The 12,187-nt window shown below is 40.7% G+C and overlaps 1 protein-coding gene across 1 annotated transcript in view; it reads left to right on the top strand.

Moving 5' to 3' along the window:
* The window catches only part of LOC132379574 (leucine-rich repeat-containing protein 27-like), a 73,561-nt gene that overhangs the window by 46,759 nt on the left and 14,615 nt on the right, over positions 1-12,187 (top strand). Inside the window, exons 6-7 of the mRNA XM_059947638.1 lie at positions 4,332-4,475; positions 7,022-7,127. Of these exons, the coding sequence (XP_059803621.1) occupies positions 4,332-4,475; positions 7,022-7,127 (250 nt within the window). The remainder of the gene's footprint in view (positions 1-4,331; positions 4,476-7,021; positions 7,128-12,187) is intronic.

Below are 12,187 nucleotides of genomic sequence, written 5' to 3'. Positions count from 1 at the left end.
GAGGCTTACAAGAACGATTCTGGGAATCAAAGGGGTTAACGTATGAGGAGCATTTGATGGCTCTGACCCTGTACTCGCTGGAATTTAGAAGAGTGAGTTGGGGGGATCTCATTGAAACCTATTATATATTGAAAGGCCTAGAGAGAATGTAGCAAGGATGTTTCCTGTAGTGCTGGAGTCTAGGACCAGAGGACAGAGGGATACCCATTTTGAACAGAGATGAGGAATGTATTTAGCCAGAGGGTAGTGAATCTGTGGAATTCATTACTACTAATGGCTGTGGATGCCAAGTCATTAGATATATTTAAAGTGGGGGTTAATAGGTTCTTGATTAGCCAATATGTCAAAGGTTATGTGGGGAAGACAGGAAAATGGGTTTGAGAGGGATAATAATTCAGCCGTGATGGAATGGCAGAACAGATGTGATAGACTGAATGGCCGAATTCTACTCCTATGTCTTATGGTCTGGAATATGCTTTCAGACTACAGAAAAATAAGGTAGGGGGAGACTAGGACTGATGGAATTTCATGGGTTGCAGATTGGGATAAATGGGCATCGCCTGTGTTATAAAAATTAAGTAGGTCAACCCACATGCAGTATATTGTGTTTTGGGTTGCTTTTGTAATCAAAGCCCTTTTTTTGTGGACAGGCTGGTGATTTGAATTGACATCTCAACGGAACTTCAGCGATAAAGGGTTGATGCGAGGTAGGTTATCTGATTAGAATACAGGTGGAAAGAATGTGTGTGAGGCCAGTTTTCTGTGCTCAGTGTCGGATTTGGGAGGTCCTGGAGACTCCCAGCCCCCTGGATGGCCACATCTGCACCAGGTGTGTCGAGCTGCAGCTCCTTGGGGACCACGTTAGGGAACTGGTGATGCAGCTTGATGACCATCTGACACAGAGAGTGAGGAGGTGACAGAGAGGAGCTATATGCAGGCAGTCACTCTGGGGCCTGGGGAGACAGATAAGTGGGTAATAGTCAGGAGAGGGGAGGGCAAGGAGCAGGTGCTAGAGAGTACCCCAGTGGCTGTCCCCCTTAACAATAAGTACTGCTATTTGAGTGCGGATGAGGGAGACAGCCTACATGGGGAAAGCAACACTGGTTGTACCTCTGCCACAGAGTCTAGCCCTGTGGCTTAGAAAGGTAGGGAAAGAAAGAGGATGGTAGTAGTGATAGGGGACTCTATAGTTAGGGGTCAGACAGGTGATTATGTGGATGCAGGAAAGAAACGCGGATGGTAGTTTGCCTCCCAGGTGCCAGGGTCTGGGATATTTCTGATCGTGCCCACAATATCTTTAAGTGGGAAGGAGAACAGCCAGAGGTCATGATACATATTGGTACCAACGACATAAGTAGGAAAAGGGAGGAGGTCCTGAAAGCAGTCTACAGGGAGTTAGGAAGGAAGTTGAGAAGCAGGACCTCAAAGGTAGTAATCTCAGAATTACTGCCTGTGCCACGTGACAGTGGGTATAGGAATGGAATAAGGTGGAAGATAAATGTATGGCTGAAGGATTGGAGCAGTGGGCAGGGATTCAGAATTCTGGATCATTGGGACCTCTTCTGGGGCAGGTGTGACATGTACAAAAAAGGACAGGTTGCACTTGAATTTGAGGGGAACCAATATCCTGGTGGGGAGGTTTGCAAAGGCTGTTGGGAAGAGTTTAAACTAGAATTGCTGGGGATGGGAACTGAACTGAAGTGACAGAGGAAAGGGAGGTTAGCTCACAAATAGAGAAAGCTCGGAGACAAAGCAAAAGGGAGGATAGGCAGGTGATAGAGAAGGGATACACTCAGACCGATGGTTTGAGATGTGTCCATTTTAATGCAAGGAGTATTGTGAATAAAGTGGATGACCTTAGAGTGTGGATGAGCACCTGGAGCTATGATGTCGTGGCCATTACAGAGACTTGGAATGGCTACTTAAAGTGCCAAGCTTTAGATGTTTCAGAAAGGACAGGGAGGGAGGCAAAAGAGTTGGGAGCGTGGCACTGTTGAACAGAGATAGTGTTGTGGCTGTAGTAAAGGTGGAAGTCATGGAGGGATTGTCTACGGAGTCTCTGTGGGTGGATGTTAGAAACAGGAAGGGGTCAATAACTCTACTGGGTATTTTTTATAGACCACCCAATAGTAACAGGGATATCAAAGAGCAGATAGGTTGACAGATTCTGCAAAGGTGTAATAATAAAAGGGTTGTTGTGGTGGGAGATTTTAATTTCCTAAATATTGATTGGCATCTCCCTAGAGCAAAGGGTTTAGATGGGGTAGAGTTTGTTAGGTGTGTTCAGGAAGGTTTCCTGACACAATATGTAGATAAGCCGACAAAAGGAGAGGCTGTACTTGATCTGGTATTGGGAAATGAACCAGATCAGGTGTCAGGTCTCTCAGTGGGAGAGCATTTTGGAGATGGTGGTCACAATTCTATCTCCTTTACCATCGCATTGAAGAGGCTACTGTGGAACAGACAAGTTAGGGAAATGTTTAATTGGAGTAAGGGGAAATATGAGGCTATCTGGCATGGAAACATGATTTAGAGACAGATGTTTTCAGGGAAACGTATGGAAGAAATGCGGCAAATGTTCAGGGGATATTTGCGTGGGGTTCTGCATAGGTACATTCCAGTTAAACAGGGAAAGGGTGGTAGGGTACAGGAACCGTGGTGTACAAAGGCTTTGTAAATCTAGTCAAGAAGAAGAGTTTAAAGATTTATTAACAGGAAGGAGCTTAAGAATGAAATTAGGAGAACCAGAAGGGGCCATGAGAAGGCCTTGGCAGACAGGGTTAAGGAAAACCCTAAGGTGTTCTTCAAGTAGGTGAAGAGCAAGAGGATAAGACATGAGAGAATAGGACCAATCAAGTGTGACAGTGGAGAAGTGTGTTTGGAACCAGAGGAGATGGCAGAGGTATTTAATGAATACTTTGCTTCAGTATTCACAACAGAAAAGGATCTTGGTGATTGTAGGGATGACTTGCTGTAGACTGAAAAGCTTGAGCATGTAGATGTTATGGAAGACCATGTACTGGAGCTTTTTTGGAAAGCATCAAGTTGGATAAGTCACCAGGACCGGATGAGATGTACCTAAGGCTACTGTGGCAGGTGAGGGAGGAGATTTCTGAGCCTCTGGCAATGATCTTTACATCTTCAATGGGGACGGGGGAGGTTCCGGAGGATTGGAGGGTTGTGGATGTTGTTCCCTTATTCAAGAAAGGGAATAGGGATAGCCCAGGAAATATAGACCAGTGAGTCTTACTTCAGTAGTTGATAAGTTGATGTAGAAGATCCTGAGAGGCAGGATTTATGAACATTTGGAGAGGTGTGATTAGGAATAGTCAGCATGGCTTTGGCAAGGGCAGGTCGTGCCTTACAAGCCTGATTGAATTTTTTGAGGATATGACTAAACACATTGATGAAGGTAGAGCAGTAGATGTAGTGTATATGAATTTTAGCAAGGCATGTGATAAGGTACCCCATACAAGGCTTATTGAGAAAGTAAGGAGGCATGGGATCCAAGGGGACATTGCTTTGTGGATCCAGAACTGGCTTGCCCACAGAAGGCAAAGGGTGGTTGTGGACAGGTCATATTCTGCATGGAGGCCAGTGACCAGTGGTGTGCCTCAGGGATCTGTTCTGGGACCCCTTTGTGATTTTTATAAATGACTTGGATGAGGAAGTGGAGGGCTGGGTTAGTATATTTGCTGATAACACAAAGGTTGGGGTGTTGTGGATAGTGTGGAGGGCTGTCAAATGGAGTTCAACCCAGATAAGTATGAGGTGGTTCATTTTGGCAGGCCAAATATGATGACAGACCATAGCAATAATGGCAAGACTCTTGGCAGTGTGGAGGTTCAGAGGGATCTTGGGGTCCGAGTCCATAGGACACGCAAAGCCGCTACGCAGTTGACTCTGTGGTTAAGAAGGCATACGGTATATTGGCCTTCATCAATTGTGGGATTCAGTTTAAGAACCAAAAGGTAATGTTGCAGCTATATAGGACCCTGGTCAGACACCACTTGGAGTACTATGCTCAAATCTGGTCGCCTCACTACAGGATGGACATGGAAACCATAGAAAGGGGGCAGGGGAGATTGACAAGGATGTTGCCTGGATTGGGGAGCATGCCTTATGAGAATAGGTTGAGTGAACTTGGCCTTTTCTCCTTGGCGGGAAGGACAGAGAGCATTTAGATAGAAATCAACCCTGATCTTTTTGGATAGGTGGAACAGGCTCAAGGAATGGAATGATCTACATCTGTTCTTGCATTCCTTTCTTTTTTGAAGATAATCTTTTTTAATTTTTCATATAAAAATGTAGTCTTTTATAATATTTTTCAGAAAGGAAGATTCTAATCCAAATACAATATTTCCAGCGTCAAAAGCTTATGATGTGTCCATTCAGGCCAAGAGAAAGGAAGAACTTAGACTAGCTGCACTGAAGGAGCTCAAAGAAAAGCAAGCATATATTGAACAGAGGAAATTGTGAGTAACATTTTTCTTTGCCAACATCAATATTCAAATGCACAATGCAGAACTATTATAGTGTGTGTGTGTGTGTGTGTGTGTGTGTGTGTGTGTGTGTCCCACACGTGGGAGAGTCTACAACGAGAAGGCTCAACCTCAAAAAGAAGGACGCCCCGTTAGAGCAGAGATGAGGAGGAATATCTTTTGCCGGAGTGTGGTAAATTTGTGGAATTTATTACCACAGACAGTTGTGCAGGCCAAGTCACTGAATATATTTAAAGTGGAGGTTGATAGATTATTGATTTGTAAGGGTGTCTAAGGTTATGTGGAGAAGGCAAGAAAATAAAATCTAAATCTGTCATGACTAAATGGCTGAGCAGACTTCTTAGACTGAATGGTCTAATTTTTCTCCAATATCTTCTGTTTTTAATATTGAATTGAATCCATTTTGAAGTACTAAGGCAACTTGGAGAGAAGCACACACCTAAGGGGCTTGTTTTAACTGTCCTGTGTGACCCATTACTATGCATTACCTGTTTAACTGTATATACTTTCACTATCAAGAATTGTGAGCAGTTTTGGGCCCCTTACCTTAGAAAGGATGGGCCAAAACTGGAGAGGGTTCAAAGGTGGTTCACGAAAATTATTCCAAGATTGAATGGCTTGTCAAATGAAGAGCATTTGATGGCTCTGGGCCTGTATTCACTGGAATTCAGAAGGATGAGGGATGACCTCAGTAAAATTTATTGAATGGTGAAAGGCTTTGATAGAGTAGATGTGGAGAGGATGTTTCCTATGGCTGAAGAGTCTAAAACCAAAGGACATAGTCTCAGAATAGAGGGTGTCCTTTTAGAACAGAGATGAGGAGGAATTTCTTAAGCCAGAGAGTGGTGAATCTGTGGAATACTCTTTGACACAGCCAGCTGTGGAGGCCAAGTCTTTATGTACATTTAAGGCAAAGATTGATAGATTCTTGATTAGTCTGGACATGAAGGAATATGGGGAGATGGCAGGAGACTGGTGCTGAGAGGAAAATTGGATCAGCCATGATGAAATGGTAGAGCAGACTTGATGAGCCAAATAGCCTAATTCTGCTCCTATACCTTTTGGCCTTATGGATTACTACATCTGACCTATTTTTGTGGTTACATAACATGTATAGGTACTCCTGTTCAGTTTTTGGTTAATGGTAATCCCCAGATACTGATAGAGGCTTTCAGTTGTAGTAATGCCATTGAATATCACTGGGTTATAGTTAGATAATTCACTTGTTGGTATCATCATTGACTGGTGTGTGCATGGCACAAATGTTACATGCACCTAATAGTCCAAGTGTTGCTGTATTTGGATAAATTGGTCACATACTGAGATACATTGAAAACTTGTCTTGCATACCATTCATTCAGATCAATTCTTTACCACAGTGCTTTGATGTAGTACAAGCTAAAATAATAACAAAGTGGAGAAAATAAATGTTATAGTTACAGATAAAGTGCAGTGCAAGGTCATTATGAGGTTGATTGTGAGCTTAAGAGTCCATTTTATCCAACTTGGGAACTATTCAGTAGTCTAATAATACTGGGATAGAAGCTGTCCTTGAGCCTGGTGGTAATTGTTTTCAGGCTTTTTATGATCTTCCACACTGTGGGGGTGGGGGAATGAGAGAATGTCTGGAATGGGTGTGGTCTTTGATTATACTGACTGCTTTACCAAGGCAGTGAAAAGTGTAGACACTGTCCATGGAGGGGAATTTTGTTTCCATGATGTGCTAAGCTATGTCCACAATTCCCTGCAGTTTCTTACAGTCACAGGCAAAGTAATTGTCATACCAAGTCATGATGCATTCGAATAGGTTGCCTTCCATGGTGCATCAAACAGGACATGCCAGATTTCTTGACTGCTTCATTGTTTGAGGAGCAGTAAATAGTGCTGAACATTGTACAATCATTATTATGTATCCTTACTTATTGAAGGAAGGTTATTGATGAAGCAGTTGAAGCCTGGGATTCTCCTGCAAAAATGACCTATGGCTGAGATGATTGACCTCAAGTCTTCCTTTTGCTAGCTATGATTCCAACCATTACAGGGTTTTCCCCCTGTTTCCCATTGATTTCCGTTTAAGCGGAGCTTTTTGATGGCATGCTTGGTCAAATTCTACATTACTATCAAAGAAAGTTATTTTTGCTTTTCCTCTGCAGTTCAGCTCTTTTATCCATATTCAGACCAAGGCAGTCATGAGGTCAGGAGCTGACTGACTTTGGTAGAACTCAAACTGAATCCAGTCATTGTCAATTAAAGATTTTGAAAATTTCCTTTAAGCTTTATGTTACATATAAAATGTTAATTGATTTTGGTTCTAAAAATATTCAGTTTTATTTCTTAGATTATTGCAGCTTAGAATATTATATAGTTCGTCTGTTTCCATTATAATTTAAATTAACTTCTCATCATGCTCCATGACAATAGTTTATTTTTGTTGATATAATTTATGACCAGAGTTAGTTTCTTTTGCTTTCTCTATTTCAAAAGTTAATAGAATAAAATGGATGTTTACGTGTTTCCAGAGATTATAAAGTATTGAAGAATTGGAGGGATAAAGCAAAGTTGATGCAAGAAAAGAAAGAAAAAGAAAGAATGCAAAGGTCTCCACATCTATCAGAAAAGAACATGGTACTTGATTATAAAAATGTTCAGACTTTTCCTTTCAAATTAATTTATCATTTGTCAAGATTTTATATTACTTATTGAAGGAAGATCATTGCTGAAGCAGGTGAAGATGAATGCTTTATTAAGAACTGAAGTAATTTGTCATATTTTAGGTTATCCTCAAGGAACTCGGAGCAATCAAAACATATTATTAAATATTGTGGGTCATTGCTGATGCCTGCAAATTAAATACTTCACCCAGGAAAGGAGATGGAAAATCTATCCTATGATAAAATGGATATGCTTTTCCATTTATGGTGAAGTACAATGAAGTTGATGTCACCCACTTCAGATTACTTATTATAATTGATTCTGATTGCAGGATCAAATTCTAGAGTCTCTTTTCTGATCATTGCTACTGTAACCGCTGCTCATTTCCGCCCTTCTGTTCATGATTAATTATGCATAATCACTGCTGAGCACAATGTAAAGAATGGCTGCATTCTTTTTTTTTGTCACAGCCATATACAGCACCCTTAAATGGTTGTCAAGTTTATTAAAAGGGTAATGTACTGTATGCACAGAACAAGAATGACAACGGAGTAATATGTGACAGTATTGGGTTTTCTGATCACAAATTTCTAAACTCAAAGAAAGATCTTAAGCCCTACCCGATCATAGATAACTACAGTACCCTCACTTAAGAGAGGTTGTAGTATAACCACCAAATCTTCAAAGATTAGCTCCCTTCTGTTTATCCTCCATGGCCCCCCCCCCTCCACCAAGAAGGAGATATCTCCTGTTAATATAGTAGTTTAAACACTGTATTTCCAATTTCAGTGATACACATTTAAATCCAAGCAACATTCTTAAAACAGATTTAAAAATCAGAGAATTTGTATCTTTAAGACCATAAGACTTAGGAGCAGAATTAGGCCATCTGGCCCATCGAGTCTGCTCTGCCATTCAATCATGGCTGATCCTTTTTTCTTCTCCTCCTCAACCCCACCTCCTGGCTTTCTCCCCGTAACCTTTGATGCCATGTCCAATCAAGAACCTATCAATCTCTGTCTTAAATACACCCAATGACCTGTCCTCCACAGCTGCATGTGACAACAAATTCCACAAATTCACCACCCTTTGGCTAAAGCAATTTCTCCACATCTCTGTTTTGAAAGGACACCCCTCTATACTGAGGCTGTGCTCTCTTGTTGTAGACTCTCGCACTATGGGAAGCATCCTTTCCATACCTACTCTGTCTAGGCCTTTCAACTTTCGAAAGGTTTCAATGAGATTTCCCCCGTCATCCTTCTGAATTCCAGTGAGTACGGATCCAGAGCCATCAAACGTCCTTGTATGATAACCCTTTCATTCCTGAAATCATCCTGATAAAAGATTTACAAATCACAAGCCATTTCTAAAACACAAAGGATTTGTAAAACACAGGTACCCATGTGCCACAGACAAACCAGTTGTCCATCACCGAAATTGAAGGCAGAGGAATGGATTCTAGTTATTTCATCTTCTTGATGTTCCTGGACCATTCCTAAAAAGCCTGATCTACTCTCTAAATTTATACTATTTCTCTGCAACTCGGATGACTTCACAAATATGTGATATTCTTTTAGATGCCTTTCAACACAAGTGTTATACAAATTTCTGGAAACAAGAGTTCTCAGGTATGCTGTGAAGTTAACCCCATGAATACATAAACTTTCCAACTTATTAAGAAGTCTGCTATAGATAGGCTAACCAATAATATCCATCTGGTCTGCAAGCTTCCTTAAAATAAATAACTTAGCCAGCATTGTTTGTTAGACAGACAGTGCTTGTTTGCAAAGCTGGCTTTTCAACTTCAAAGTGATCACTACTTTCCAATTACATTAAGCTCCCATTTATGACCAGAAGCTAAATAAAAAAAAACTGGTTGAAAGTTTAACTTACTCAAAAACAACTCTTTGATCTTCAGAAATATCATCAGCTGTTTAGAAAGCTGAGCTTGGCAAAAAAAATAAGACCCCCCCCACCCCCCCGTCGCAGAGGCAGTGAATGTCCATCCCAATAAAATTAAAATATTTTTACCGAGTCATGTAGGAGGCTTAATCGATTCACCGCATGATCCACCACGTTCCACCACGTTATGTGTGCTTGCCACATTTTAGTAATTGATCAGATGCGGTTCACTATGACACAATAATGTTGGATTCTGATGTTTTTGATCCAAGTTCTTTCACAAGTCAAGAATGAAACATAAAACTTGTTGCTTCATGATCATTTTACGAAATGCTAAGAGAACAAAGGAATTGAACAGGAAAGTAGTAAGAGTCTAATGGCAATGGATGAAAGAAAATGGCAAGCCAGTGTGCTCTGCTCTTCTTATACCATAGATAACAGTCATTCCGTTCAAATTTGTGATGAGAGTTAACCTATCCGATAGCCCATATTTCAAACAATGTGATAACTAAGAAATTTTTAATAGAACGATTTCAAACCATTAGAGGACATGCTGAACAATTACACATGCATAAGTAATTATGTTGTTCCATACTCACAGTTTGAACACAGGACGGTGGGATGATGTAATTGTCCCGTGACCGTGGAGTGACGTTATGTCACGTGATGGCATGTTCCAAACAATATTTAAACAAAGCCCGTGGTCTGTGCCGCAGTTCTCATTTTTATTTTTGTGCAACGTTGTTGTTGCCGGTCAGAGGTGTGGAGACTCCACTGGTTTTTTTTTTGTTGCGCGTTTATTTTTCCCTTACAGTCCAGTATCGGAGAGCGAGGGCATTACCAGAGTGATCCGAGTTCAAAGGATTGGATAAAGTTAATGTCTTCAGCGTTTTGGGAATGATAGACCTTTGTGACTTTGTTCAGGAATTGTGGCATGCACATTTGAATTTAACCCCTGGCAAGTTGGGGAGTTATGTGCAGTGACCACCCTCCAGACAAAAGGTCAGTTCCTTTTATTTCCTCGTGATTTTTTCGAACAAGGCATCTCTCAGCTATGGGATCGGTAGATTTGTCCTTATTTCGAAGGAATTGTTGTTTCGGGGAAGTCTCTCCTTAATGACTGTATAAGTCACATAGACTTTTGAAGTTATCACTTTAAGTTTGTGCTTGGATGAGAACTCATTAAGAACAGTTTCTATGTTTGACTGTTTGTTAGATATTGCCACCTAACTGTTAACTCCTGGTTAAATTAGTCGTTCGTTTACTTTTCTAAGTTTTGAGCAGAGGTTAATAAATCTCGGGATTTGTTTATAAACCCTGTCTTAGTTTCATATCAATTGCTGCTGCATACATAACAATATAAAATCCAGAATCAGAATCATGTGACATGAAATTTGTTAACTTAGTAGTAGCAGTTCAATGCAATACATAATATAGAAGGAAAAAAAAACAAAATAAAATAATGACTACCTAGACAGCCTTGCAGCACCTTGATAGATAGCTTTCTATCAGAGTGCTGGCGTAGATGCTACCCCAAAAGGGATAAAGCCTTTGTGAGTGCTTATGGTGAGAAAAACTTTAGACTCTGCCTCTAACTCCATCTGCAGGCAGGCCTCAGCTAAGTCCATTTTGCTGAAGTGTTTCCCTCCAGAAAGATTTACAAAGATGTTCTTCATCCTGAGCAGAGTGTATTGATAGTGTCCTTACAATCACCACAGCTCCTGACAGACCTATTCTTCTTGGCTACTGGAACCACGGGTGTTGCCCATAGGCTCCACTCATACTTAGAAAGAATTCCTCCAGCCTCCATGCAATCTAATTTTCTGGCTACGTTATTATGGATGGTATAAGGTACCGGATGGGCTTTGTAAAATGTGGGTTTGGTTTTTTCATTTAACGCTATTTTACCCTTGATAAGCTTACGTATCCGATGCCATCCTTGAACACTTCTGTGACGTCATCCAGTTCCTTTCTTAACTTGCTTTCAGTTGACTCTCTTGCAGGGGATGTGGCATGCAAATGGTGGATGGATCTCCAATCAAATGGAAATTGTCTCTGCCACTCATGACCCCATAATGCTGGTTCTCCTGCTTTTACCACATACAAGCCCAATGGTTGCTGTATTTCACTATTATGAATGTCATTCCTACAGGAGTTACCTTTTTGCCAGTTTATGTTCTTCATTGAATATCCACACAATAGTTGAACTGCTGTGTAAGCTCATTTTGTAGAATGACTGAAACATCGAGCCTGTGTCCAATTCCATTTCAATTAATTTACTGTTCACTTCTGGTGGAAGTCATGTTATTTATCTCTTAACAGTTTTCACATTATAAGTCTCAAGACTACCTAATCGTGAGTCATTCTCATTATCAGATTTTTCATCAACCGCATGCAGATCAGTGATCTTTCTGAAATTGTAGCTTGACTTTTTAATCTTTATCTCTTTCCTGTGCAGTCCAGTTAGTTTTGTCAGGCTGACATACTCTTTGTATATGATCTAGTTTGTTGCATTTTCTGTAAGTTTTGCTTTTATACCTGCATTTGTTCAGAATCAGAGTCAAAATCAGGTTTATTATCACCAGCATCTGCTGTGAAACTTGTTAGCAGCAGTAGTTCAATGCAATACATAATATAAAAGAAAAATAAATAAATAAAAATTGTAGTAAATGCACATTGAATAGATTAAAAATTGTGCAAAAACAAATAATATATATTTGAAAAGTGAGGTAGTGTTTGCAGGTTCAATGTCCATTTAGGAATCGTATGGCAGAGGGAAAGAAGCTGTTCCTGAACCGCTGAATGTGTGCCTTCAGGCATCTATACCTCCTGCCTGATGGTAACAATGAGAAAAGGGCATGCCCTCAGTGCTGGAGGTCCTTAATAATGGTTGCTGCCTTTCTGAGAAACTGCTCCTTGAAGATGTCCTGGGTACTTTGTTGGCTAGTACCCAAGATGGAGCCAGTAGATTTACAATTCTCTGCAGCTTCTTTCAGTCCTGTGCAGTAGACCCCCCCCCCCCCCACATACCAGACAATGATGCAGCCTGTCAGAATGCTCTCCACGGTACATCCGTAGAAGTTTTTGCATGTATTTGTTGACATACCAAATCTCTTCAGACTCCTAATGAA

This window comes from Hypanus sabinus, chromosome 22 (genome assembly GCF_030144855.1).
Source record: "Hypanus sabinus isolate sHypSab1 chromosome 22, sHypSab1.hap1, whole genome shotgun sequence".
NCBI lineage: Eukaryota > Metazoa > Chordata > Chondrichthyes > Myliobatiformes > Dasyatidae > Hypanus > Hypanus sabinus.
The sequence above is the reverse complement of the archived record's forward strand: the minus strand, read 5'-3'. Positions and strand labels throughout refer to the sequence as shown.